Source organism: Furipterus horrens, unplaced genomic scaffold, assembly GCF_987537825.1.
Source record: "Furipterus horrens unplaced genomic scaffold, mFurHor1.1.pri manual_scaffold_7, whole genome shotgun sequence".
Classification (NCBI taxonomy): domain Eukaryota; kingdom Metazoa; phylum Chordata; class Mammalia; order Chiroptera; family Furipteridae; genus Furipterus; species Furipterus horrens.
The window spans coordinates 4,708,257-4,730,361 of NW_028327177.1; the positions used below are offsets into that span (position 1 = coordinate 4,708,257).

Consider the following 22,105-nt stretch of genomic DNA (forward strand, 5'->3'; position numbering starts at 1 on the left):
GAAACAGACACCCCCACCCTCCATGGGCGTCCTGGTGAGGACAGACGGGAGCCTCGGGCACACCTGGGCTGAAGAACAAGCCACAGCGGCCGTTCCAGGGAAGTCTCTGTGGCTCCCGGTTGTCTGGGAAACAGACTCGTGGGCCCCGCAGTGGGGCTGGGTGCCTGTCATGTGCTGCGGACCCCACATCCTGCCGCGCCACAGAGAAGCCCGGTAGGCAGGACTCACACTTTGCTGCACAGACACACAGTGCAGTTTGTAGTATTTTGGGTTTGTTGTTTTTGCAAAGGCCAGAGGAAGTCTGTTCGCCCTCAGGAAGGCTGAGCTGCTCAGCAGGGGGCAAGCAGAGCTCAGCTAGGAGAGGAAACCTCCCGGCACAAGGTCCAAAGATCAGAGGCTGCGGGCACTGCGCTGGGTCCTGGGCTGTTCCTGGCCAGGGCTGATTTGAGATTGTTCTCACAATCATCCCATTTTCCATACGAGGACCCCAAGACCCGGCAGTGACGAGGACCCCCCACCTTTCCCTATGCACAAACTAGAATGAACTGCTGCTCCCTGAGTTTGGAGCACTTTCCACTCTGCCTTCAGAGCACAGGGATGGGGTGGGCAAACATAGGTTTCCCGTTGTTTGTATGGAAAAATAATATAATAATTAACAAATAATACCAATGCAAGAATAAACTGTGGTTTTGCGCACTCACGACTGTAAACCCACGGATTTGCCCACGACTATAATTGTTGAGGATCTACCGCTGTTCTCAGCAGGGGGGCCTCAGACGAAGGCCCTGCTCTCCTGGGTGGGGGCAGATAAACAAACTAACAAGGAATTCAAAAGGCAGCCTCCGGGTGGCATTTTGTGAGTAAGGGTTGTGAAGGAAAATGCAGCCCAGCGAGGCGATAGTGATGGTGATGATGATGATGATGATGATATTTTGGAGTGATCGGGAAGGGCCTCTCTGAGAAGGACCTTTGGGTGGGCCCAGGAGTGCAGCAAGGGTGCAAGTGCCATGTGCAGTCTAGGGTAAGAACATTCTGGGCGGAGGCCGCCGCATGTGCAAAGGCCCCGGGGCCGGGGGCGTGCGTGTGGCACCACCGCGCTCTTTGATTCTGATTCTCCGGGTTTGCCTCCACACTCTCCCACCAGCACAGCTACTGCTCTGTATTGTCCCCTCTGTCTGTCACCTCTAAGTGTCTGTAAGGATACGATGGGGGTAGCAGTCGTGTAGCAAGAAAATTGGAAAGAACTGAGTGGGGTGGAGAGAAGGTATATCTCCGATAGGAAATTGCCCGGCTCATTGCTTCCTCCTCTCAGTCCAGTTCCCTCTTGGGTGACATTTGAAATGGTTTCATAGTCTTGCTTTGTATGTTTGGCGGAAGTACGTGTTTGAACCAGGACTGTGAGTTTTTAGCACACTGTCGTCCGCTCTCTCAGGCCCTTCTTTCCAAACGGTGCAGGAACTTGGGTTCCAAAACCACACAGCAACAGAGCAAGAAATTGGGTTGGAGCTCACTGCTGACCTCGAGCTGACCGAGCAGAGCCTGGGGCTCAGGCTGGGGCGGAGGCAGGCAGATCTCTGTCCAGCGGTGGCTCTTAGCAGGCTGTGGTCTTGGGCAGGCCCGTCCGGTGTGTGTGGGGGGGGGGGGGGGGTCCATTCATTCTCTCCGCCATCTGTATTGCTGTTGATGGCTGTCTGGCCCACAGGGTGGGTGTGTTAGAAGGGACATGCTTTGGGAGTGAAGGTCTCCAGGTTCTAGTCTTGGTGCCACCAAAGGCTCGTTTGCCACCTTGGGCAAGTCCCAACTCTTCCCTGAGCCTTCGATTCCTTAAGTGGCAAAGGGAGCAGAAAACAGAGGTTCTTACTCTGTCCCTCTGTGATCCTGAAATGTCCCAAGCCATTGCCTCCAAAGCAGGCAGCAGCCAGGCCTGGGGACAGAGCCCCCGGGCAGCTTCCCTCTGATTTCGTAGAACTGGGGCCCCATGAGCAGGGCATGACCTGGGTGGTCCTGCCTCGGGCATTCAGGTAAAAGCCTCAAGCAGTTCTCACTGCTGCCTGATCTTGTACCTGTGGCTGCCAAGCCAGAAACATGTCTGTGAGCAGAGGAACATCTCTCTTTCCTTGGGGCCCTGAAGGAGTTATTAAATCTTCCATTCACTGACTCTCATTCAGCTGGAAAAATAATAATCAGAAAGCAGTTCTGCCTGGTCCCTGGCCTGTGAGGTCCTAGAAAGTTTCCCATAGGGAATGATCAGAAAGCTTCTGTACCGTGAAACTCAGAGCCTGGCCCTGCCTGCCTTCTCCCCAAGGACCAGGCGAGTGCCTGGTGGTTGACCAGCAAGCCCATCGTCAGTCCGCATCACTGGGTTACCTGTCTGTCCATTTGCCCAGTAAAGAGCCCCCATGGGGGGCCAGGGCTGCAGGTACAGTACCAGGGACACAGAACTAAGTAAGACAGTCTGGGCCCCCATGCTCAGGCTCCACCTGACCACATCCTGCAGTTGGTTGAATTCTAGAGAGTTCATGCTAAGCCCATTCTCAGGTCATAACATTAAGAAACATTCATCTCTCCACGCTCCCTGTTTTCCCCAAGGTCTGCCCCCAAATTCATTGGTTTAATATGTTCTATGTTTACTAACTAAGGCTCATGTCTCTTTTAAAATCAAATACAATGTTCTTCTGGTCCATTTCACCTAAGCCATCTGAGGCTCCTAGGGATTCTGGGGAGAAAGGGAGGAGGGGGAATCAGGGAAGTATCCCCAGGGAAGGTGGTTCTGGGGACGTGACCCCCACCAGCCAGGAGGAGGCGTGAGACAGAAAGTCGCTCCATCAGCAAGGACGTTTTATTATAATAAAATGCTCATATGTGGAAAATAGAGCAGCATCAGTGTTAAGTCCAGGGTCTGATTTGATTTCACGTCCAAGCTAATAAGTTAGCCTATCAATCAGTGTTTTATGGGTGTTAGCAGGAGACATGAGACTCCTGGGTCAAAGACCAGTGACTTTATTACTATTTGATTTCACGTCCAAGCTAATAAGTTAGCCTATCAATGTTTTATGGGTGTTGGCAGGAGACATGAGACTCCTGGGTCAAAGACCAGTGACTTTATTACTCACGGCAGAGCCAGCAGCCTGAGGGTCAGGTCTGCGTCAGCCCCCCATTTGCCCCTAGGTCCATGGGGGCCGGCCATAGGGCCCAGACCGATGCTGGCACATGTGATGATGTGCTGGGCTTCAGTATAGACCAGGAACACTGAGCAGGGGAAGGCACTATGTGTAGCAAACGGAAAGCGAGCCATTCCTTCATGTGTCATGGATTTCTTGCTGCAAACACAACCCCCAAAAATGATCCAGACACAGAGCTGTCAGGGCATTTCATTCTTATCTTACGCTGAAAACACGTAGGCATATGAGACCCGCAGAGCAGCGTCTCCTGACACTAAGTTGGCATTGAAGGAGTCTGGATTCGACTCCTAGGTCTAACGCCTACTAAGTGCAAAATTAGGCAGATCGCAATATCTGGACTTCTTTTAGCCTCAGTTTTCTCACCTGTGAAATGGGGATGATGCCCACCTTTCAGGTGATTATGAAAGAATATGTAAGATCATTCTTCTAGGAACTCCGTGGGGAACAAGAGAAAGTCTCTGAGCTCAAGGAGCTGAACTGCACAGAGAATCTCTTCAGCTGCACATAAATATAGCATGACAGGAAACAAAGGCAGGGGAAATGCACAGAGGGGTTACCCATCATGAATCAGGAATACAAAAGGATCAGGGAAAGTCTCTGAGGGGTGGACATTTGACCCAGCATCCTGAGTTAAGTAAAGAATATCTTAGCCCTGGCTGGTGGGGCTCAGTGGATTGAGTGCCAGCCTGCAAACCGAAAGGTTGCTGGTTTAATTCCCAGTCAGGGCACATGCCTGGGTTGCGGGCCAGGTCCCCAGCTTGGGGCATGCAGGAGGCAACCAATCAATGTATCTCTTGCACATTGATGTTTCTCTTCCTCTCTTTCTCTCTCCCTTCCTTCCCCTCTCTCTAAAAATAAATAAATAAAGTATTTTTAAAAAAGCAAAAACAACCACAAAAAGAATATCTTAATATCTGTCAGCAAAGCATTCTGGGCAACGCCAATAGCCTGTGCAAAGGTCCTGTGGTTGTGACGCTTGAGGCCAGTGTAGCTCAAGCAGGAAGCAAAGGCATAGAAAATGGAGTCAGACAATAGGCAAGGGCCAGCTCATGCAGGCTCCTGCAGACCATGGTAAGGACCTTGGATTTCATTCTCGGCGTGGAGAGAACCCGCTGGAGACTTGAGCGGGTGAGAGGCAGGAGCCGAGAGCAGCGCAGGCATGGGAAGGTGTGAGGTCTGGGATGTGACTTTGTCCTCCTCTGACGGAGAGGCGAGACTGTCAGTGTTTCATGGGTCCTGGGTCGGAAGTGAGGGACTGTTGAAAAGATCGTTGGGTCCAGAGCCTGAGCTCAGAGTGAACTCCTGACACTTTAGGGAAGATGTTAGGCTGAGCTCAGGAAACCAAAGGGAGTGGAGGTTATTGGGATGGAGTCCAGCTCCGGGCGACCAGGAGGCCGTAGTTCTCCAAGCCCGCTGTCTCCCTGTAAACTAGGAGGCAGCGACATTGGGCAGGTTGGGGTGGCCTCGTAAGGCAAGCAGTGTCTGAAGACCGTGATCGGTCTGCATGGGTAAGAGGAAGCAAGCGCACCCTAATCGTCCAGCCTCTGGGGTTTTGATTATTGCCCTTCGTCGTGGAGAATGGAAGTGTTTGGTGTGGAGCTCTGAGTCCCCAACACACATGCAGACACCCGCCTGCCAAATTCACCTGCCAGTATCTTCCTGATACCAGTGTGAGTCATTCACTGGGAGCGGGAGGGGTCGGGACCCCAGTCGGGACAGCCGGGCGGCCCCTCTTCGGATCCGGTGGCCGTGTCCCTCCCACACGGACTCGTGCACGCCTTGCAGTGCCCAGGGCGCTCACGGGTGCGGTCAGCGTTGGCTCACGGACAGAGGAGGAAGGTTTCGGAGGCCACCCCGCCGGTGAGGTCTGAGCGCTGGGCCCTCAGGTGGAGAGTCCGGCCTAGGGCTGCAGAGGCTCCCCACAGCCAGGAACACGCTTGAACACGCCTGGACTCGCCGCCCTGTCCAGCCTCGGTCTCTCCCAGGTCTCAGGGGAGCAGCCTGCTCAGAGCCCACCTCTCACCTCTGCGCTTTAGGAGGAGATAAAAGGAAGCCCTTTGGGCATCAGAGCTTCTGAGGGTGCTGTGTTCCCCGAGTGGGAGGCAGCAGGGGACAAGCCATGCAGCCTCCTGCTTCTAGCCTTCTGGGGCCAGGACGGAACGGCCCCCTCCCAGGGGTCCTGCCAGCCACGAGGGCAGCCACCGTCCTGGAGGTCAAGGTTGCTCCCCGTTTCCCTCTCTTCTGCCCAACTTGCCTCCTCCGTTGGAGGAGCAACGGGTGAGGAGCAGTTGTGATCGCTGTTCGGGGAGGGCTGGAGGTGGGGGTAGAACGGAGTGGGGGTACAACTCCCCTGCCGCGTGGACGCACCTGCAGGGCAGGTGATGGGCTCTGGCTGGGGCCCCAGCTATGAGCTGCTCAGTCTGAGACTCAGAGGTAGGCGTTAACCTGAGGAGCCGGCGCTTTGCAGCTGGACTGCCTGGGGCCCCTTTACTAAAGCTTCACTCTACATAAAAATGCATGACCCTGGGCCTCTTATTTTCTCATCTGTAAAATGGGCATATTAGTGGATTCAGTGAGTTCACAGGACTAAAGCCCTTAGGCCTGCAGACAGCCCCTTTGTCCAGTGAGTGCTAGATGGGGAGCCATCTTCTAACTGCTAATGATACAAGGTGGGAGGCGAGGCTGGGGCTACGGAGCCTGCTGGGGGTTCCCCAGTCCCTACCATCCCCTAGGCGGATTGAAACACAGGCACCGCAGGGCCGCCGTCACTGCAGGCTCAGCCAGGGCTGCACAGGCTTTAATTCGGTTGCATCTTGGGTCTGCCCCTCACAGCGGCCCTCGGCCTCTGCTATGAAAGAGGAGCACCCGCTTGCAAAGCTGTGGTGACAGCGAAGTGAGCACCCAAGGAGAAGCACTCAGCTCGGTGCCTGGCGCACACCTGTGGCCGTTAGGGACAGGTCCCCAGGCCTCCTTCCCCAGCGTGGGCTCGCATGGGTTCCTTCACTCACCAGCTGTGCCGGCAAGTGGGGAGGTGTCATCCTCTCTCTGTGGCTCCGAGGACCCCTGCTCCCCGGCTACTCCAGACTCTGGGGACCCCTCTCACGCCTGCCCACCGTTTGCCTTGTCGCTGCTGGTCTCTGGGCGCCTGCCCTGCTCTCTGGGGCTCGGCTGCCCCCGGCTGCCACGTGCTCTCCTCTCTCTTGCCGAAGCCTCTCCAGGACTGCTTGGTCTCAGCTCTTCTGGACGCTCTCTGGCCCCTGGGGTACGCCCCTTGCCCATCTGCGGCAGACACCCCATTCCCAGGCCTGCCAGCAGCCTGGCCCTCATTCCCTTCTCAATGAGACCAGGGGACCCCCTTCCCCGAGTGTGGGGCTCCGGCCGGGGCCGGGCCTGGGTGCCACAGAGAGAGGTGGGCGGGTCTTCCTGCTGAGCTTCCCTTCCTCGCCTCTGCGGGGGGTTCTGGTGGGGCCGCTCCAGGGCAGTTCTATCCCAGGGACCCCGCTAGACACCCTGACACTGCTCAGCCGCCTGGTTGCTGGGGATGGTCCGTGCCAGACACATGCCTGTTGTCTGGGGGGCTGTGGCCCATCTCAGAGCACGCAGGGGAGTGGGGCCCCCGGCCACGCGGCCGCCAGGTCTGTCCTGTGGTCTGAATTTCCATTCTGGGCGTCACCAGAGCTATGTCCCCTCAACCCCGTCAGGGGCCTCCTGGAGGCCCCTGTTAATCATTAGAGTTAAAAATCTCCCTGTGGAATCCTGAAAGTTATCCTTTAAGCCCCACGTCACCTATACAAACCTCTACCCCAGGCCTGGCAGGACCCCGGCCTCTCACTCAGGCATGAGCCGTTGGAACCGGAGACTGGCCCCTGAGGTGGGGTGGGGTGGGGTGGGGTCCCTAGTCCTGAGTAGTTTATTTTTGTCATGACTTCCGCACCCCTGAATCAGAGGGTTCCCCACCCCCCCGTCCCCGCCTTGGCAGCTGTCCGAGACTCCTTAAATTCCTGGGCACATTTCACGCTTCCCGAGTGTCATGTGGGTGACTAAAGGCTCTGCATTTGGCACCCCTCAGTCCACGCACGTGAGAAGATTTGTGGATTTAAATTCCTTCTGTGCAGCTCAGAGTATGAAAATGTACCCAGCTCCGTGTCATAGGACCCTGGTCCTGGTTAATTGTGTTTCTTGGGGGCGCGTCTCCTAACCGCGGGGTCTGACCCTGCGCCGGGGCTTCAGGAAGCCTTACTGTCTCCTCCAGCTCCCACCAGGGCCAAGCAGAGGTGCTGGTGGAGAGAGAGGGGGGTTTGCAAGCCCAAGAAGGGCTCTCCCAGCCAGCCCGTGGCCGTGGGGACGTGGGCAAACGGTCAGGTCAGTGCCGGAAGGGGTGGGGGACTGAGGCCCCCCAGGAGACGGGCTTCCCAAGGCACCAAGAGAGGGAGACAGGGCTGCTCTCCCAACTCCAGGGGTGTCGTGTGCACCCCCCGCCGCTGTCCAGACCCCATAACCGTCTGCACTCACAGACTATCAGTGGCTCCCCATTGCCTTCACCCCAAACCCACATTCCTAAAGATGTCCCCGACCGCGGCCCCACGGAGGGCCACCCTCTTCTTCCTGCCTGTGCCAGGTGCCCCCGTCACCACGGCCACCACCGTGTGCTTTGGGGAGCTGCCTGGTTCACCCTATTCTCTCTGCCTTCCTCCTAGTGGCAATGCCCCCCTGCCTTCAAGGCTCCTCCCCGTGGCCACCTCCGCAGAGCTTTCTCAGCCCCCTCAGGTGTCACCAGTTTGCCACCGTTGTGTCTCCAGGCCTGTGGAGGTGCTGGCCCCGGTGAGCAGTCACCTGTGTGAAACCATGCTCACCTGCCTGGCCTCCCCGTGAGGTTTCCTGCGGGACCTGGGGCTGACCTCGCCGGTCCAGGTCGGGGCCAACCTCAGGGTGACTCACTGGGTGGAGCTCAGCTGCAGGGGAAACGGAAGAGGGGAAGGGGGACTCCCGCCCGGCTGTGCCCGGCCCTGAGCTGGGCCCCATGTGAACCCTGTGCAGGGCTCACGCCACCGTTGCCGAGTGGGGACGGTCCCCATCCCTCTCCGACTACTCAGACGCTGGGCTTGGGTGGGAACAAGCCCCACCCGGGCCCCACTCGCGGGGCTCCACCTGGGCTGGACTCGGGCTCCCTGGCCAATCGCTGGACTGCTCTGGCCTCTGCTGCCACCTCTGAAAGACAGAGCACAGCCCCGCGCCAGGGCTGTCGTTGTCACGGGCTCAGGCAGTTTGATCCACCTCGGGGCTTCGGACAGGGGCTGGTGAAGAGAAAGCCCTCCACCACGGGTGTCTGTCCTTCCCGTGACTAGGTCAATAGATGAATCGATTCTGTGTGTGGCCACCTCAGAGGCAGGGATGGCTTTTAACCTCCATGGTACACTGAGGGACCTGGAGCTCAGGCCACGCAATGTCCCTGGGGCCACCCACCACGGGCTCACGCCTTTCAGATGTTCTGTGCAAGGCCTCTCGCTGGCCGTGCAGGCGGGCGGCTCCCAACCCTGTCCACCCCGGGGCTCTGCCTGCTCTGTCTCCGTTCGGTCTCAGTCCATGACGTCAGCCTTCCAGCTCCGTCCCCTGGGAAGTGTGATGCTGGGGGTTTGGGGCCGGTTCTCCTCTCAGCTCTGGCACCCTTCTGCTGTGTGGCACTGGAAAAGTCTCTTCCCCTCTCTGAGCTCAGCCTCCACACCTGTCAAGTAAAGTGGGGTGGAAAGGATTGGGGTAGGGTGTTAGCTGGCGCTCCCTGCAGAGAGGTGGGAACCACTGAAAGGAATCCAGTAACGGAAGCTAACGCTCAGGAGCACTCGCGACATGCCAGGCGCCCGGATGCGTCACCCGCACTGACTCTTGTCCTTGGCACAGCCCTGTGAAGTGGGTCCCAAGCTTACAGATGAAGAAACTGAAGCAAAGCTTCAGGCAGTGTCCCAGGGCTGGTGGGGGTGAGGAGGGGTAAAACAACTCAAATAAAAGGTCAAGTTCAGGACCACCAAGTCAACTTAAACCTAAGGAACCGAGGACCTAGACCGAAGGGGAGCACAGAAGATGATCCTTATCGGTACCTCTCTTCCCTTTGAAGGCGTTTGCCAGGCCTTACGGCGCTTGCATCCAGAGCCTAAGAAATCAAGCCAAAAACAGCAACCGCGAGGCTCAAAGCCTAGACTGAGCTTGGGCAAGCTCCCAGCGCAGAGGAGACAGAAATGCGAGGTGACAGCCTGCAAGGAAGAGGCACCTTGGTCGGTGTCCCTTGTCAGTGAGGGCAAACCAGACAGGCCCGGCCATTGTGGTGACGGAGGGGCGGTCCCCATTGTCCCAGTCCCCACGCGGAACACGGCAGTGGGCCCCAGCTGTACCTGCTCATCAGGAGGGAAGAACTTTCTCTCTGAACGAGGACAGTTTCAACCAGAGCCTCTGCATCTTTGTCATACACAGTATCCAGTTACCAGGCCAAGGGTGGGAACCCAATGACCAAAGAGTGAAAACAGACGATAGGAAGAGACCCACGTGTTCTCCAAACGTCACAGGCTTTGACGCGGACTTTACATCACCTGTGATAATTAATTGGAGGAAGAGAGATGACAGGCTGGAGAATCTCCCCAGGAAACGACAACACACAAACATTGCTCAGATGGAAACGCTGGACCTGAAAAGTATAAGTAGAATGAGCGTAAGGCCGTGATTCAGACGCATTAGACACGGCAGCAGAGAGGATGAACGAGGTTGTGCGCCCCACGAGAAGTTGGAAAGACAATGGGGTTCAAACCTGAAGAAATGCCAAGAAAGCAAATAATAAAGAGAGCAGATCTTGGTGGAACAGGATTAGCCGTGGCTACAGGAAAGCCCAGGAGAGGGCAGAAGCCTGGGGCGCAGTGCTGGCCCCGCCTCCATGTTGCTGTGTGACCTTGGACAAGTCACCTGCCTTCTCTGGTCCTCAGTTCCCCATTTCAGGGAAATAAGCATGATTACCCGTTACACCCAGTGAGTGTGAGGATCACAGCGAGGGCAGTTTGATAGCTCTTTATTAGAAATGCTAATCTCCCCCAGCTGGTGTGGCTCAGTGGATTGAGCTCTGGCCTGGGAACAGAAAGGTCACTGGTTCAAGTCCCAGTCAGGCACAGGCCTGGGTTGTGGGCCAGGTCCCCAGCTGGAGCCGCAGGAGAGGCAACCCACTGATGTTACTCTCCCTCTCTCTCTCCCTCCCTTCCTCTCTCTAAAAGTGAATTAAAAACACAACAAAACAAATGCTAATCAGTGTTCCCTCCTTCATTCCACCGGCACCCAGGGGGTCAGGGGCTACAGGAGGGCCTGGGGGAGTGCCCCAGCCTTGCACCAAGGGCCACACAGGTCAGCAGGCGTTTGCCAAACTGAAAAGCCCACACTGTTCATGCATTAGGTTTTCCTGGTATTTGAAACAATTCCCTTAGTGGCAGCCATTGCCACCTCTCTCCATTGCTGGGGGGAGCTTATCTTTATTTGGGTTCTTTCTTAGGGAAATCCCTACCTTCTGAGTCCTTGCATGGGTGCTGCTGGTGACCCCACTGGACTGTCACTGACACGCTCTCTGCGCCCCCTCCTGCAGGCAGGACAGGAGCCGGGGCCTCCCTCTCCCTGTCGCTCTTTGTTTTGGGAAAGCGTGGCCCACTTGGCAGGCACAGATCCTTGGCCCGTGGCGTCTTGGCCCGGGCTCCATTTCAGGGAGCCAGGGCTGGGTAGTGCCTGTGTTGCGGGCTGCCTCCCGAAATAGAGTACGGGGAAGTCAGGCACACCTCCTTTCTCCCCTGGGGCCTGGGGAGGAGTGTGTGTGGGGGCGGTCTTCTTGCTTTTTGCTGTGGTTTTTTTCCAGTATTTTCAAAACACTAATTGTTACCAGCCCAGGAGCCTCTGCTGGTAAGTGGGAGCCCAGTGAGCACCAGGACCTAGGAGATACGGCCACCCAGGATGGGCCAGATGGAGGGGAGGAAGCTGCCCCGCCCCTGCCCCGATCCTCCAGCTCAGCCTTGCCCTTGGTCTCAGTCCACCTGTGGCATCAGCTGAGCGCATTTGTAGCGCACGTGGAGCCAGGACGTGTTGGGGAACCTAGCCCCTCATCCAGAATCTTATTTGATCAACATCATTTACTGAAGTGAACTTGCCTCTGCCCTTGGCATTGGGATGAAAAGTCAGGAAGAGGATCATGGGCCCTGCTCAACACACAAAGTGCAGTGAGACCCTGTCACTCCTCAGCTGAGACCCTGCAGTGGGCTCGGTGTCACTCAGAGAAAACCTGGTCTTGGGAAGAGCTTCCACAGCTGCCCCCCCCCCCCGCCCCCCGCCATATGTCTCTGCTCCCCCTCCATGACGACTGAGCACACCAGCCTCCTTTCTCCCACCTCAGAGTCACTCATCATGTGTCTCAACCACCTAACCCCGTGCCCGGCCCAGCATGGGACCCGGCAAACGTGCAGTGAGTGAATCGGATGGGTGGACGGACAGATCTTGCTTGACTGACAGTGCCGAGAAGTGAGCCAGATCTCTAGTATCAGCCCGCTTTCACAGTTAAAAGAATGGTTCAGAGAGGTTAGGTAACTTGTCCACAGTCACACAGCAACGGGGGGACACAGCATCCCCTGACTCCTCCTCGTCTGTGCTCTTTTTATTTATTATTATTTATTTGTTTGTTTATTTATTTATTTTTAGAGAGAGGGGAAAGGAGAAAGAGAAGGAGAGAAACATCACTGTGTGGTTGCCTCTCACTCGCGCCCCCAACTAGGGACCTGACATGCAACCTAGTCATGTGCCCTGACTGGGAATCGAACCAGTGACTCTTGGCTCGCAGACCGACGCTCAATCCATCATCTGTGCTCTCTTGTCAGATGTCTGAAGGGTCAGCCCTTGCCTTTTCCTTCATTCACGTCTGCATTCCTGATGTCGTATGTGTGCCAGGTGACAGGGCCACAGTGAGTGAGACCGAGTTTCTATCCTCATGGAACTCCCAGCCCAGGGAGGAAGGAGATGAATGAGTAAATGGTGCAGGCAGAGTAGAGCCAGGATGTCATGGACACCCCGAGAGGCCCCTCCTCATGCCAGGAGGGGGCAGGCCTTCCTCTAGGAGTCCGCGCCTGCTCAGCCCTGAAGAGTGAGTCAGAACCAAGCAGGGTGGGACGGCTGTTCTGCACAATGGGTCAACCTGGGCAGGAGCCAGGAGGCAAGAGCAAGGGTGACCTGTGGGCCAGCTGCGTGGCTTCAAGTTGCAAGAAGCCTGCTTTACACAATAAAGGGGATTTATTATCTCATGTCACTGAAGGGTCAAAGTGTAGGGAGGGCTGCAGGCGCAGCTAGATCAGGGATTTACCACCACCTGTCTGGTCATGTCCAGCAAGCCCCGTTTCCACGACCAAGCAAAATGACCAGCATGACCCTGACTTCCACAGCAAACTGACCAGAGCAAGAGAAAGATTCTTCCCTTGGTACAGAAGTCCGGGCTTCCACTCTGATTGGGTGGAATGAGGGCACATTCTCACCCCTGGCCCAACTTCATGGTAAGAGGGATGGGAACCCTCTTCCGGCCAGGTTACAGTAGAGAGAGCCCGCCTTTGGAGGTAAATCCAGCTCAAACTGCGGTGCTGCTTCTTGATGGGGTAGAGGTGGATGGCTGGGAGGGAGGACTACGATCGGCATCAAGTTCTGAATACAAGCCAGATTGTCAGGAAAAGTCGAAAATGGGGGCAAATCAGAATGGTCCTGCCGTCCTGCCAACTGTGCCTCAAAAGGGAGTCACTGTTCCTTCCAGTGTCTCTTTCCTGGGAAAAAATATATCCTGCTGGTTGGGATCTACAGGTCAAGGATGGGGGAGAACGCATCAGACAAGTAGAGAGGGGCACACAGTCCAAGCAAAGACCAAAGGGACTCATTCATGGTCAAGGGCAGTGGTGTGAGCACGGCGCCCCCTGCAGAAGCTGAGGGACGTCGGTGAAGTCTGGGGACTTGGGTGCGGAGCATCTCGGGAGTCCCCGTTTGCTTTCTTTGATTACGAATACTCCCCTTCCTTTATACCCCTCCAACTACGGTCGTGTGAAGACCAGTTAGCATACAGGAGGCCACCTCCCCGGCAGGGCCCCCATCCCTCCGTTTCTGATGCCCCAACCCCTCCAGGGTCAGGGGATCAGAGGATTGTGTGTGTGGATTCAGACCTGCTTCTTCATTCCCCAATAACCTTGGGAAAGTCATTAAATCCCTCCGAATCTCAGTTTATTCTTCCAAGGACAACATGGGAGCCCCTATCTAGCTGGCAGTAGACTTGGAAGATTATCTGAGCAAATAGGTTTGTGTGAAGAATGTGCCATCTTGTCTGGCTTGTTAGTGGAGCATCCAAGAATATTCATTTGTCGAAAAAGGAAAATTAAGGTTTAGCAATTGCCCGGCAGATCCCAGAGGCTCGGCAGCCATCATTTTATCTTGTCTTCATAACCATTCTGTAAGTGGAAGTGGTATTACCCCATTTACTGCAGAGGAAGCTGGGGGCCAGGAAGGCTGACTCACTTTCCCAAGGCCATGCAGCTGGTAAACCAGAACTTGAACTTGGGCCACCTAAGGCCCGCTCTGTGGGACTGACTCTGTGAGGGAGCCTGAATGCCAAGGTATGCCGAAGCCGGGACAAGCTGCTGAGCGCTCCCTTTTATGTTGTTGAAATTAGAATCGAAAAAGATGGAAGGAAGGAGGAAGTGTGAACACAGCCGCCGCTGTATCGGTGTCAGTGACTCAGTTCCTGAACTTGGATTGCGTGCTTAAACGTACTAGGAAAGCAGGGCGGGACCCCCCCTGTGTCCCTCGCCACCCTTGCAGAATAGGCTTTGAAGTCCCAGTGTCCGTGCCCACACCCAGGCTCAGCGGGTACAATGACCACTCATAGTCACCTGCCACATCGGCTTGGCAACACAGCCGAAGATAATGGAATTCATCCTGGAGGGGACAGAGACATCTGTGGGGACAGAGACATTACTTTTTAATAACCCGGTAATAGAATTTCATGCTGTTTTCTTCCTCCTTTTCTGTGCAGATGACAGACGACCCTCGGTGCCTCCCTCAAGCCCACGGCCAGCCCACCACGTCTCTGGGGGCTGGTGAGAGAGTTCTAATTAAGGACCATCACACACCAACCTCTCCGGAGGACAGCGACAGAGACAGCTTCCTTCTGTCCTGCGCCGTGAGCCTTCCCTCCAGGTCCTCACCCACCGGGGGCCCGACACTGTCACGAAGACTAATTGCCCCTCAACCCCTTGGATGGCAAAGGAAATCACTGGTATTAAGTTGGATCAGCGCGGCATCGGGAGACGGTATCGGCGGTTTAAGCGTTGCTGACGAGATAGGCCGCTTTATTTCTGGAAGAGACAGATTTTGTGCAAGAAGAGCCATCCCACCCTGAATGGTCCACGTCGCCTTTGAGTGTCACAGTGTGATGTCCGGTGCACCGGGGTGACTTGTCAACCAGGGGAAGGGCCGGCGGCCGGAGCGGGCCTTGAGACGCTGCCAGGAATCCCGACCTTGCCTGGGGACCGAACCTCCATCTCTGGGATTTTTCTTCCAAGTGCCTCCTCGGTGAGGCGTGACCTCCTGCCGCCCATCCCTGGGAGGCCTCAGGACAGCAGCAATGGCGACCATGAGGAGAAGGACCCTCAAAGTACTCACCTTCCTCGTCCTCTTCATCTTCCTCACCTCCTTCCTCCTGAATTATGCCCACATTGTGGTGGCCACCACCTGGTTCCCCAGGCAGATGGTCCTTGAGCTCTCGGAGAACTTCAAGCGGCTGGTGGCCTACTCCCACAGGCCCTGCTCGTGCGCCCAGTGCCTCAGCGAGCGGGGGGTCTCGCCCTGGTTCGACGAGAGGGTCAACTGGTCCGTGCAGCCGCTGCTGACGGCACAGAACGCGCTCTTGGGGGACGACACCTACCGCTGGTGGCTGGTGAGCGCTGGGGCGTGTGGGCACGTCCCGGGGGCCCCAATGGCGTTTTGCAGGAACCCCAGTATCAGTCGTTCACTCGGAACCTGCTCCTTGAGGGTCTTCTCTGTATAAGTCAGAGCAGAGGTTCTGCCAGGACACCCTGGAGTGAGCACTTCACAATGCTGGGGTGCACGGGGGCCCTTGCCGGCAGGAACCTCGGCCGCGGCCACTACCCCAGCGGTTTGCGGAGTGTGATGCCCACTCCAGCAGTGGCAGCCCCCTGGCCTGGGAGCCTGTGGGACACGCAGGGTGTGGGGCCCCTCCCAGCCCCACCGAGTCAGGATTGGCACAGTAGGGGGGTCCTGGGTGGCGGCCCAGCCAGGCTTGGAGCTGCCCCAGCAGATCTTCCCAGGAGCAGGAGTTTTATCCTGGATTTTTCTTTTCCTCTTATTGTGATACCGTAGTATTTATCATCTTACCCATTTGTAAGGGCACATTTCCGTGGCATTAAATACGTTCACTGTGTCGGGTAGCCATCACCACCATCTGTACCCAGCACTCTGTCATCATGCTCCCGACATCCTGTCCCTAATGCCCCTCCCCTCCCCCAGCCCCTGGCAGTCACCATTCTACTTCCTGGCTGTGAACTTGACTCCTCTAGGAACCTTATATAAGCAGGAGCATGCGGTCTCTGTCCTTCTGTCCTTCTGCACTAAGCGTGTTTTCAAGGTCTACTCACACCGCAGCACGTATCACAGTTTCCTCCTTTTTATGGCTGAATGATGTCCCAGTGCATGTGTGCTCCGCAGTTTTAAGTCCGTTCGTCTGTCCCTGGACAAGTGGCGGAGCCCCCGCCTCCCCCCATCCCCAGCCCCAACCCCGGCCAGAGGCAGCACAGCCGGCTGATCTGTCCCCTTCTGTCCTCTGCCCACAGAGGCTCCAGCGGGAGAGACAACCCAGTGACTTGAATGACACCATCAAGGAGCTTTTCCAAGTGGTGCCTGGGAACGTGGACCCCCTGCTGGAGAAGAAGACGAGGGGCTGCAGGCGCTGTGCCGTTGTGGGCAACTCGGGCAACCTGCGGGGGTCCTCGTACGGGCCTCAGATAGACGGCCACGACTTCGTGCTGAGGTGCGTGCCGTGCCAGGCCCGGGGCCCCTGGGAGCTGAAGGGGCCTCTTGGCTCAGGTCGGGAGGACGAGGTCCCAGCCCTGGTATACCCAGACTCCGCCCGGGGGGCTCCGGGCCCCTCAGGGCCCCCTCTGGGCCTCAGGTTCCCCGTCTGTGCACGACAGGACAAGGCCCAGTGGGCTGGGGCCTGGCCCCAAGTGTCGTGGCGTGACGGCAAGGTTAATTTGGGGACTCTCATTTCATCTGGACAATTGTTCCCATTTTGCAATCTAGGCCATAATATAACTGTAGACTTGTCATGGAAAATATATGTTCCTGCCACCAAGCAAAATAGATATTCCAGGAAGCTGCCCCACGTGTCTTCTGGTGTTCTTGTAATCGCTGTTCACGGGACCCAGAGGCACCAGGGCCCCAAAGGGAGGAATGGAGCAGCGGTGGGGCTGGCGATCTCCAGGCACCTTCTAGAATCTTCCCGTTTCTGGAATCTCTGACTTTTTGTCCTTAGACCACTCACCTGGCCTCTCGGAGCCTCAGCAAACACCTGGAGTTCCATGGGGCCCCCCATGGTGAGGGGACAGAGTCAGGTTCAGGGTCAGACAGAGCCGCATTCAAGGCTGCCGCTTGGTAGCTGTGTGTCCTGGGACATATTCTTTGTGCTCAGATTTCTTTGATGGGAAAATGCCCGCCGGACACGGTATCATTCAGTTTAATGAGGTGTCACTTGGCCGTGGTATGACGAAGCTCACTTGAGGTCGTAGAAAAGGGAAAAACAGAACCAGTCTTTGGAGCTGTGTGCTGACTGTCTCCATTGTACAGATGAGGGACTCGGCGGAAGGAGGACGCAGGCCTGAGGTCCCAGCTGAGCCCTAGAACCGGTGACCACGTGATTCAATGCGTGTTCTCCTCCTCCTCCTCCTCCCAGGATGAACAAGGCCCCCACCGCGGGCTTTGAGGACGACGTGGGGAGCAAGACCACCCACCATCTCGTGTACCCCGAGAGCTTCAGGGAGCTGGCAGAGAACGTCAACATGGTCCTCGTTCCCTTCAAGACCCTCGACCTGGAGTGGGTGATCAGTGCCACTACCACAGGCACCATATCCCAGTAAGTCCCCCCAGGGCGTCTGGATGGACGGCCCCCGGCCCGGGCCCTCACTGCCCCTCCTCCCCTGGGGGCACCTCCGCGACCCCCTCCATGCCATTCCCAGCCCCACGGCCCAGCTCACGCTGTTCCTGCCCCTCCCCGCACACTTCCTCCCGGAGGCCCCAGCCCCACAGCCCACAGGCCCCCTCTGGCTCTCCACTGTCCCCGGTCCCTCACCTCCCATCACGGCTAACACACACACGCCCTGGGCTCTGGCCGTTTTCCTCCTCGTGAGCCCCAAGTGGACCACCAGGCTGTGCGTCCCAGAAAGCCAGCAAGTCCTGGGGAAGGGCCCGCTGGAAAGGGCTCAGCACATCTTAGTTCCAACCCCTATCTCTGCGGTGCCATCTGCTTCTCAAACTAAAAATGGCCCTGGATGGGGTGGGGGGCGGGGGGGAGACGGGGTGCTGAGCATGTCAGCTCCAGCGTGAGTCACCCATCGTGTGCTGCTCACGTCTTCCAGACCCCCGCTTGGTGCTGGGCACGCGCTGCGTGCTGTCTGATCAAATTGTCCCAGAGGTCATTGTCATGCCTGCCTTCTGCCGGGGGGACCGCAAGGTCAGGCTAGACACAGCCAGGCCCACACCTGGTCTGCTTCCTAAGGCTGCACTGTTCCCCAAGAGAAGTGGCCACAGTGACCAGATGGCCCAGTGAGGGCCGGGGGGCAGGACACGGGAGGGGGCTGGTGGCCCGGGCTCAACGGCCCTGACCTCCCACCTGGTCCCAAGGGCTTGGAGTGTAAGTTACACCTGAGTTAGATCCCAAGTGAAGGCAGGTGGCCTTTATTGGGAGAAGCCCAGGCCTTTGAGGCAGTGTGGGCCTCATCTGCCCGTGTCCCAACAGTAGGTGTGGGTGCTCTGGCCTTCACGGGCTCCTTGAGGCCCTGAGGGGGGCTTGGGGCAAGTGCCCCTTAACTTTTCCGGGAGAAGTCACGTAGAACAGCAGAAGGTCCTCGACTGAGCCGAGATCACCCCCTGGTGTCTCTAACAGGCCACTGCATGGCTGCGGCCGGGGAGGCGGCGTCCCGGAGAATTAAAATGTCTCCCCAGCCTGGCCCTGCTCCCCTCTCCAGTCACCCCCAGAGCTGTCTGCAGGCAGCCCGGCCCGCTCCCCACGTTGACCGTCTGCTCCTTCTCCTCCCGCAGCACCTATGTGCCCGTCCCCGCGAAGATCAAAGTGAAGAAGGACAAGGTGGGTGGCTGCCCAGGCCGCGTGTGCCCTGAGCTCCGCTCCTCTGTGAGAGCGCCGTCCCCCTATGCCAGCCTCGGCAAGGCTGCCAGAGCCCCTGGGCGTGGCTGGTGGGGGCCCCTGCTGGAGGGACCGGCCCAGGAGAAGTTTTGCCAAGTGGAGGGACCGGACCAGCAGCCTCACCTGGGAGAGCGTCCCGGGGGCAGATCCTCAGGCTCACCCAGGCCTCCCTGGGATTTTAGAAGGTTCCCAGGGGTGCCAGGGAGGCTGCAGCTTGAGACCCACGGCTCTATGTGGAGACCTCCCCTGGGTCTCCCTCTTCTCCTGGCGTGGGGCTGGCCAAAGCCTGGGCAGCGGGACGGAGGAAGGGAAGTGGCCACCGGCTCCTTTGCACAGGCGCTCTTATTTAGAAGGGGAGGTCGGGGCCAGAGAGGGCAGGCAAGGTGTCCGGGAGCCATAGCTGGTTTGTGATAATGCTGGAGCGGAAGTCCTCTCTGCCTCCAGCACTCCTTTCATGTGGGGCCGGGAAGAAGCCATACGTGACCCTGTGGGGCACCCTGGGGGCAGGGAGGGACTCCCAGAGAGGGGACGGCAGGCAGAGGGGCCCCTTCGGGCCTCCCCGGGGCTGCATCGGGCTTCCTGCACGCACACACCCTCTGCTGCCTGACAAGTCCCCTCACGGTCCTCAGGGCAGCTGTGGGGGCTGGGACTGAGGCCACACCCAGTACCAGGACACCCCCAGCTCGGCCACCGCTGGCTGAGCGGCACGGTGGCATCCAGCAGGTCACTAAGCCTCCCTGAGCCACGGGAGGAGAGGGAAAGCTCACGCAGAGGGTCATTTCAGCGACCGGAGGCCATTCGGGCCCAGGCCAAGTGGGGCGGGTGGCTCACCGCGGGAGGTTCCCTGCAGCGCCGTGGGAGTGCACGTGTCCCCTTACACCTCCTGCCGTTCCCTGGGCCCTCCTCCTGCGGCCTCACTGTCTCACCCAGTCCCTGTCCCCATTGGGTTGTCATGAGATGTCAGCAGCTCGGCAGGCCTTCCACCGCCTTTCTCCACATTATTTTCTCCACGGTCCCATAGTCCTTGTCTAGCATCTCTGTCTCCCGACTAGAACGCAGACCCCATGTGCGCTGGGACATTCATTCCCATCACACGCGCGTCCCTCACAGCCACAGCAGTGTCCCGGCCGTCTCTCTAAGGCAGGTGTGCTCCCCCACAGATCCTGATATACCACCCGGCCTTCATCAAATACGTCTTCGACAGCTGGCTGCAGGGCCACGGGCGGTACCCGTCCACCGGCATCCTCTCGGTCATCTTCTCCCTGCACGTCTGTGACGAGGTACGTCGCCCTCCCCGCGCCGGGGACCGGGGCTCCTCCTGCCCTGCTCCCGAGAGAGGCGGTGAGGCTGACCTTGGCCCTGACCCGAGGCCCCAGTGGGCCTGGCCGTGCCTCCCTGGTGGGGTGCTGGAGGGAGAACCCTCTCGGGAGCGAGTTCTGGCTCCGTCTGCGTGAGCTCCCCAGCAGAGCCAGGGCCAGTGGGAGGAAGCGCACACTTGGGGACAAGCAAAGCAGGGACGGCCACAGGAGATGGTGTAAGTCTGCTGCTCCGACCTCGGGGCTGAACCCCAGCCCCCTTTCACCGGCATTTCTGAGAGTGGGGACCAGGCACCCAGGGCTTCCAGTGTCCCCCACAGTTGACAACCAGGGATCTGGGAACATGTGTATCCCCATCATGGATGTGCCTCGACATCCCCCAGGCAGTGCTCACCCTGGGCAGAGGAGTAGGACGGGGACACAGCACCCCACTTCCTTCTTGGGCCTGGGTTCAGGCAGGACACCGAGACGTCCCTTCTTGTCACATAGAGCCTGTCCCCGCCCCCAGCCTGCCTAGCTCCTGGTTGAAAACCCCAGGGAGGGGTGGAGGGCTTGAGGCACGTCCGCCACCGCTGCCTCCCTTGCCTGTCACCGTCCTCGTCCCTTTAGCCGGAAACCTGGGCGTCCCTCCCAGAAGCCACATCTCCCTTGCCTTCCACCCCCGCCTTCCCCCACCACATCCAGCCAGCTGGTCACAGACCCCACGGGGTCAGAGCTGCTACTGCCCTCTCTTTCCAGAGCGCTCCTATCCACTCCGGCACTGACCAAAAAAGCGTCCCTTGCCACAGAGCTGTCCCCTGCCCCCAGTCTGTCCCCACCCCTCAAATCTGCCATCCACGCTGCAGCTCAGAAAGTGTTCCTCTCCCTGGGAGCCCCTCGCCATGTCCCTCCCCGACCATCTTCAACTCATTTTCCAAGACCCAACCCCAATGTCACCTGCTCCCTCTTCTGTGCTGCCCGAGTCCCGACACTCGCCCCTGTCCCTCCAGGGCCACTGAGCTGGTGCCTTCTGACACCGACCTTGACTTTGACTTAACTCACTCTTGTGACACCAAGCCGCTGGGGGTTTTAGGAACCTAGAGAAGGTTTCTGCAATCCTTGGAAACGCTGTGCGCAGATTTGGGGGTGCCTGCACGCTTCCTTTCTCAGGGGCTCTACCTGCTGCCCGCCGTCCGCGTCTCACCTTTGCTCGGCCCCGCAGGTGGACCTGTACGGCTTCGGGGCGGACAGCAGAGGGAACTGGCACCATTACTGGGAGAACAACCCCTCGGCCGGGGCTTTCCGCAAGACCGGGGTGCACGACGGGGACTTCGAGTCCGTCGTGGTGGCCACCTTGGCGTCCATCAACAAAGTCCGGATCTTCAAGGGGAGATGATGCTGTGGAGGGGTGCAGATGGGTACCCCAAAGCACGCTGCCTCTCACGTCAGCCCCAGCTTCTCGCTGGAGCCGTTCCAGTCCGTGCCAGGGGCTTCCAAGGCCAGCCTCAAGGGGGGGGGGTGCCCAGGTGCCCCTCGCAGCCTCTTGCACCCCAGCCTTTGACAGTATCTACTCAGCAAGGTCACCGAGCACAGCTGGGGCTGCAGGGCAAGTCGCAGAAGCGGCCTGGGCGGGACGACCCCTCACTGCCCGGGAAGATGGGGGGACAGATACCGAACACTCCCTTGTTCTGAAAGAAGAACAGTTTCCCAGGGAGGATGGGCAGAGACTTCCCTCTGCCCCGGGGCCCAGGGCTGATGCCCAGACTCTGGTCCTCGCTGGGGTGGTTCTGAGTGAGGATGGCTTCCGGGACAGAGCCACGTGGGCCATTTCACCGCTGGGGGCACGATGACACCTTACTTGCACGATGCCTGGCCTCTCTCTCACTTGGAGTGACAACCCCATCTTCCCCCACCGAAGGTCTGCATCCTGGGCGAGGTGTTTCTGACTTGAGCAGATGTGTCTTCCCCGCAGGGCGATGTTCTCGTGGGTGATCAGTCTGTCGTTACAGTTATGGCTGAGAGCGGGCCCGATGACTTCCATGTGCCTTTGTACCGAGGGGAGAGATGCACACATGAGCTGCAGCGAGGCAAACACTCCAACTCGGGAGGGGACCCCCAGCGACCACCCCCCTTGCTCTTAGCCGGGGACATCTTTTCTAGTT

The 22,105-nt window shown here is 58.1% G+C and overlaps 1 protein-coding gene across 8 annotated transcripts in view; it reads left to right on the plus strand.

Annotated features, from left to right (window-relative positions):
* The window catches only part of ST3GAL1 (ST3 beta-galactoside alpha-2,3-sialyltransferase 1), a 58,172-nt gene extending 36,727 nt beyond the window's left edge, over positions 1-21,445 (plus strand). For all 8 annotated transcript variants that reach the window (XM_090283334.1, XM_090283335.1, XM_090283333.1 and 5 more), the window contains 6 exons: positions 14,248-15,150; positions 16,064-16,260; positions 17,182-17,361; positions 18,546-18,591; positions 19,809-19,928; positions 21,166-21,445. In XM_090283334.1, coding sequence (XP_090139460.1) covers positions 14,839-15,150; positions 16,064-16,260; positions 17,182-17,361; positions 18,546-18,591; positions 19,809-19,928; positions 21,166-21,339 — 1,029 coding nt within the window. In that variant the 5' untranslated portion in view covers positions 14,248-14,838 and the 3' untranslated portion in view covers positions 21,340-21,445. The remainder of the gene's footprint in view (positions 1-14,247; positions 15,151-16,063; positions 16,261-17,181; positions 17,362-18,545; positions 18,592-19,808; positions 19,929-21,165) is intronic.
* Positions 21,446-22,105: the final 660 nt, after the last annotated feature.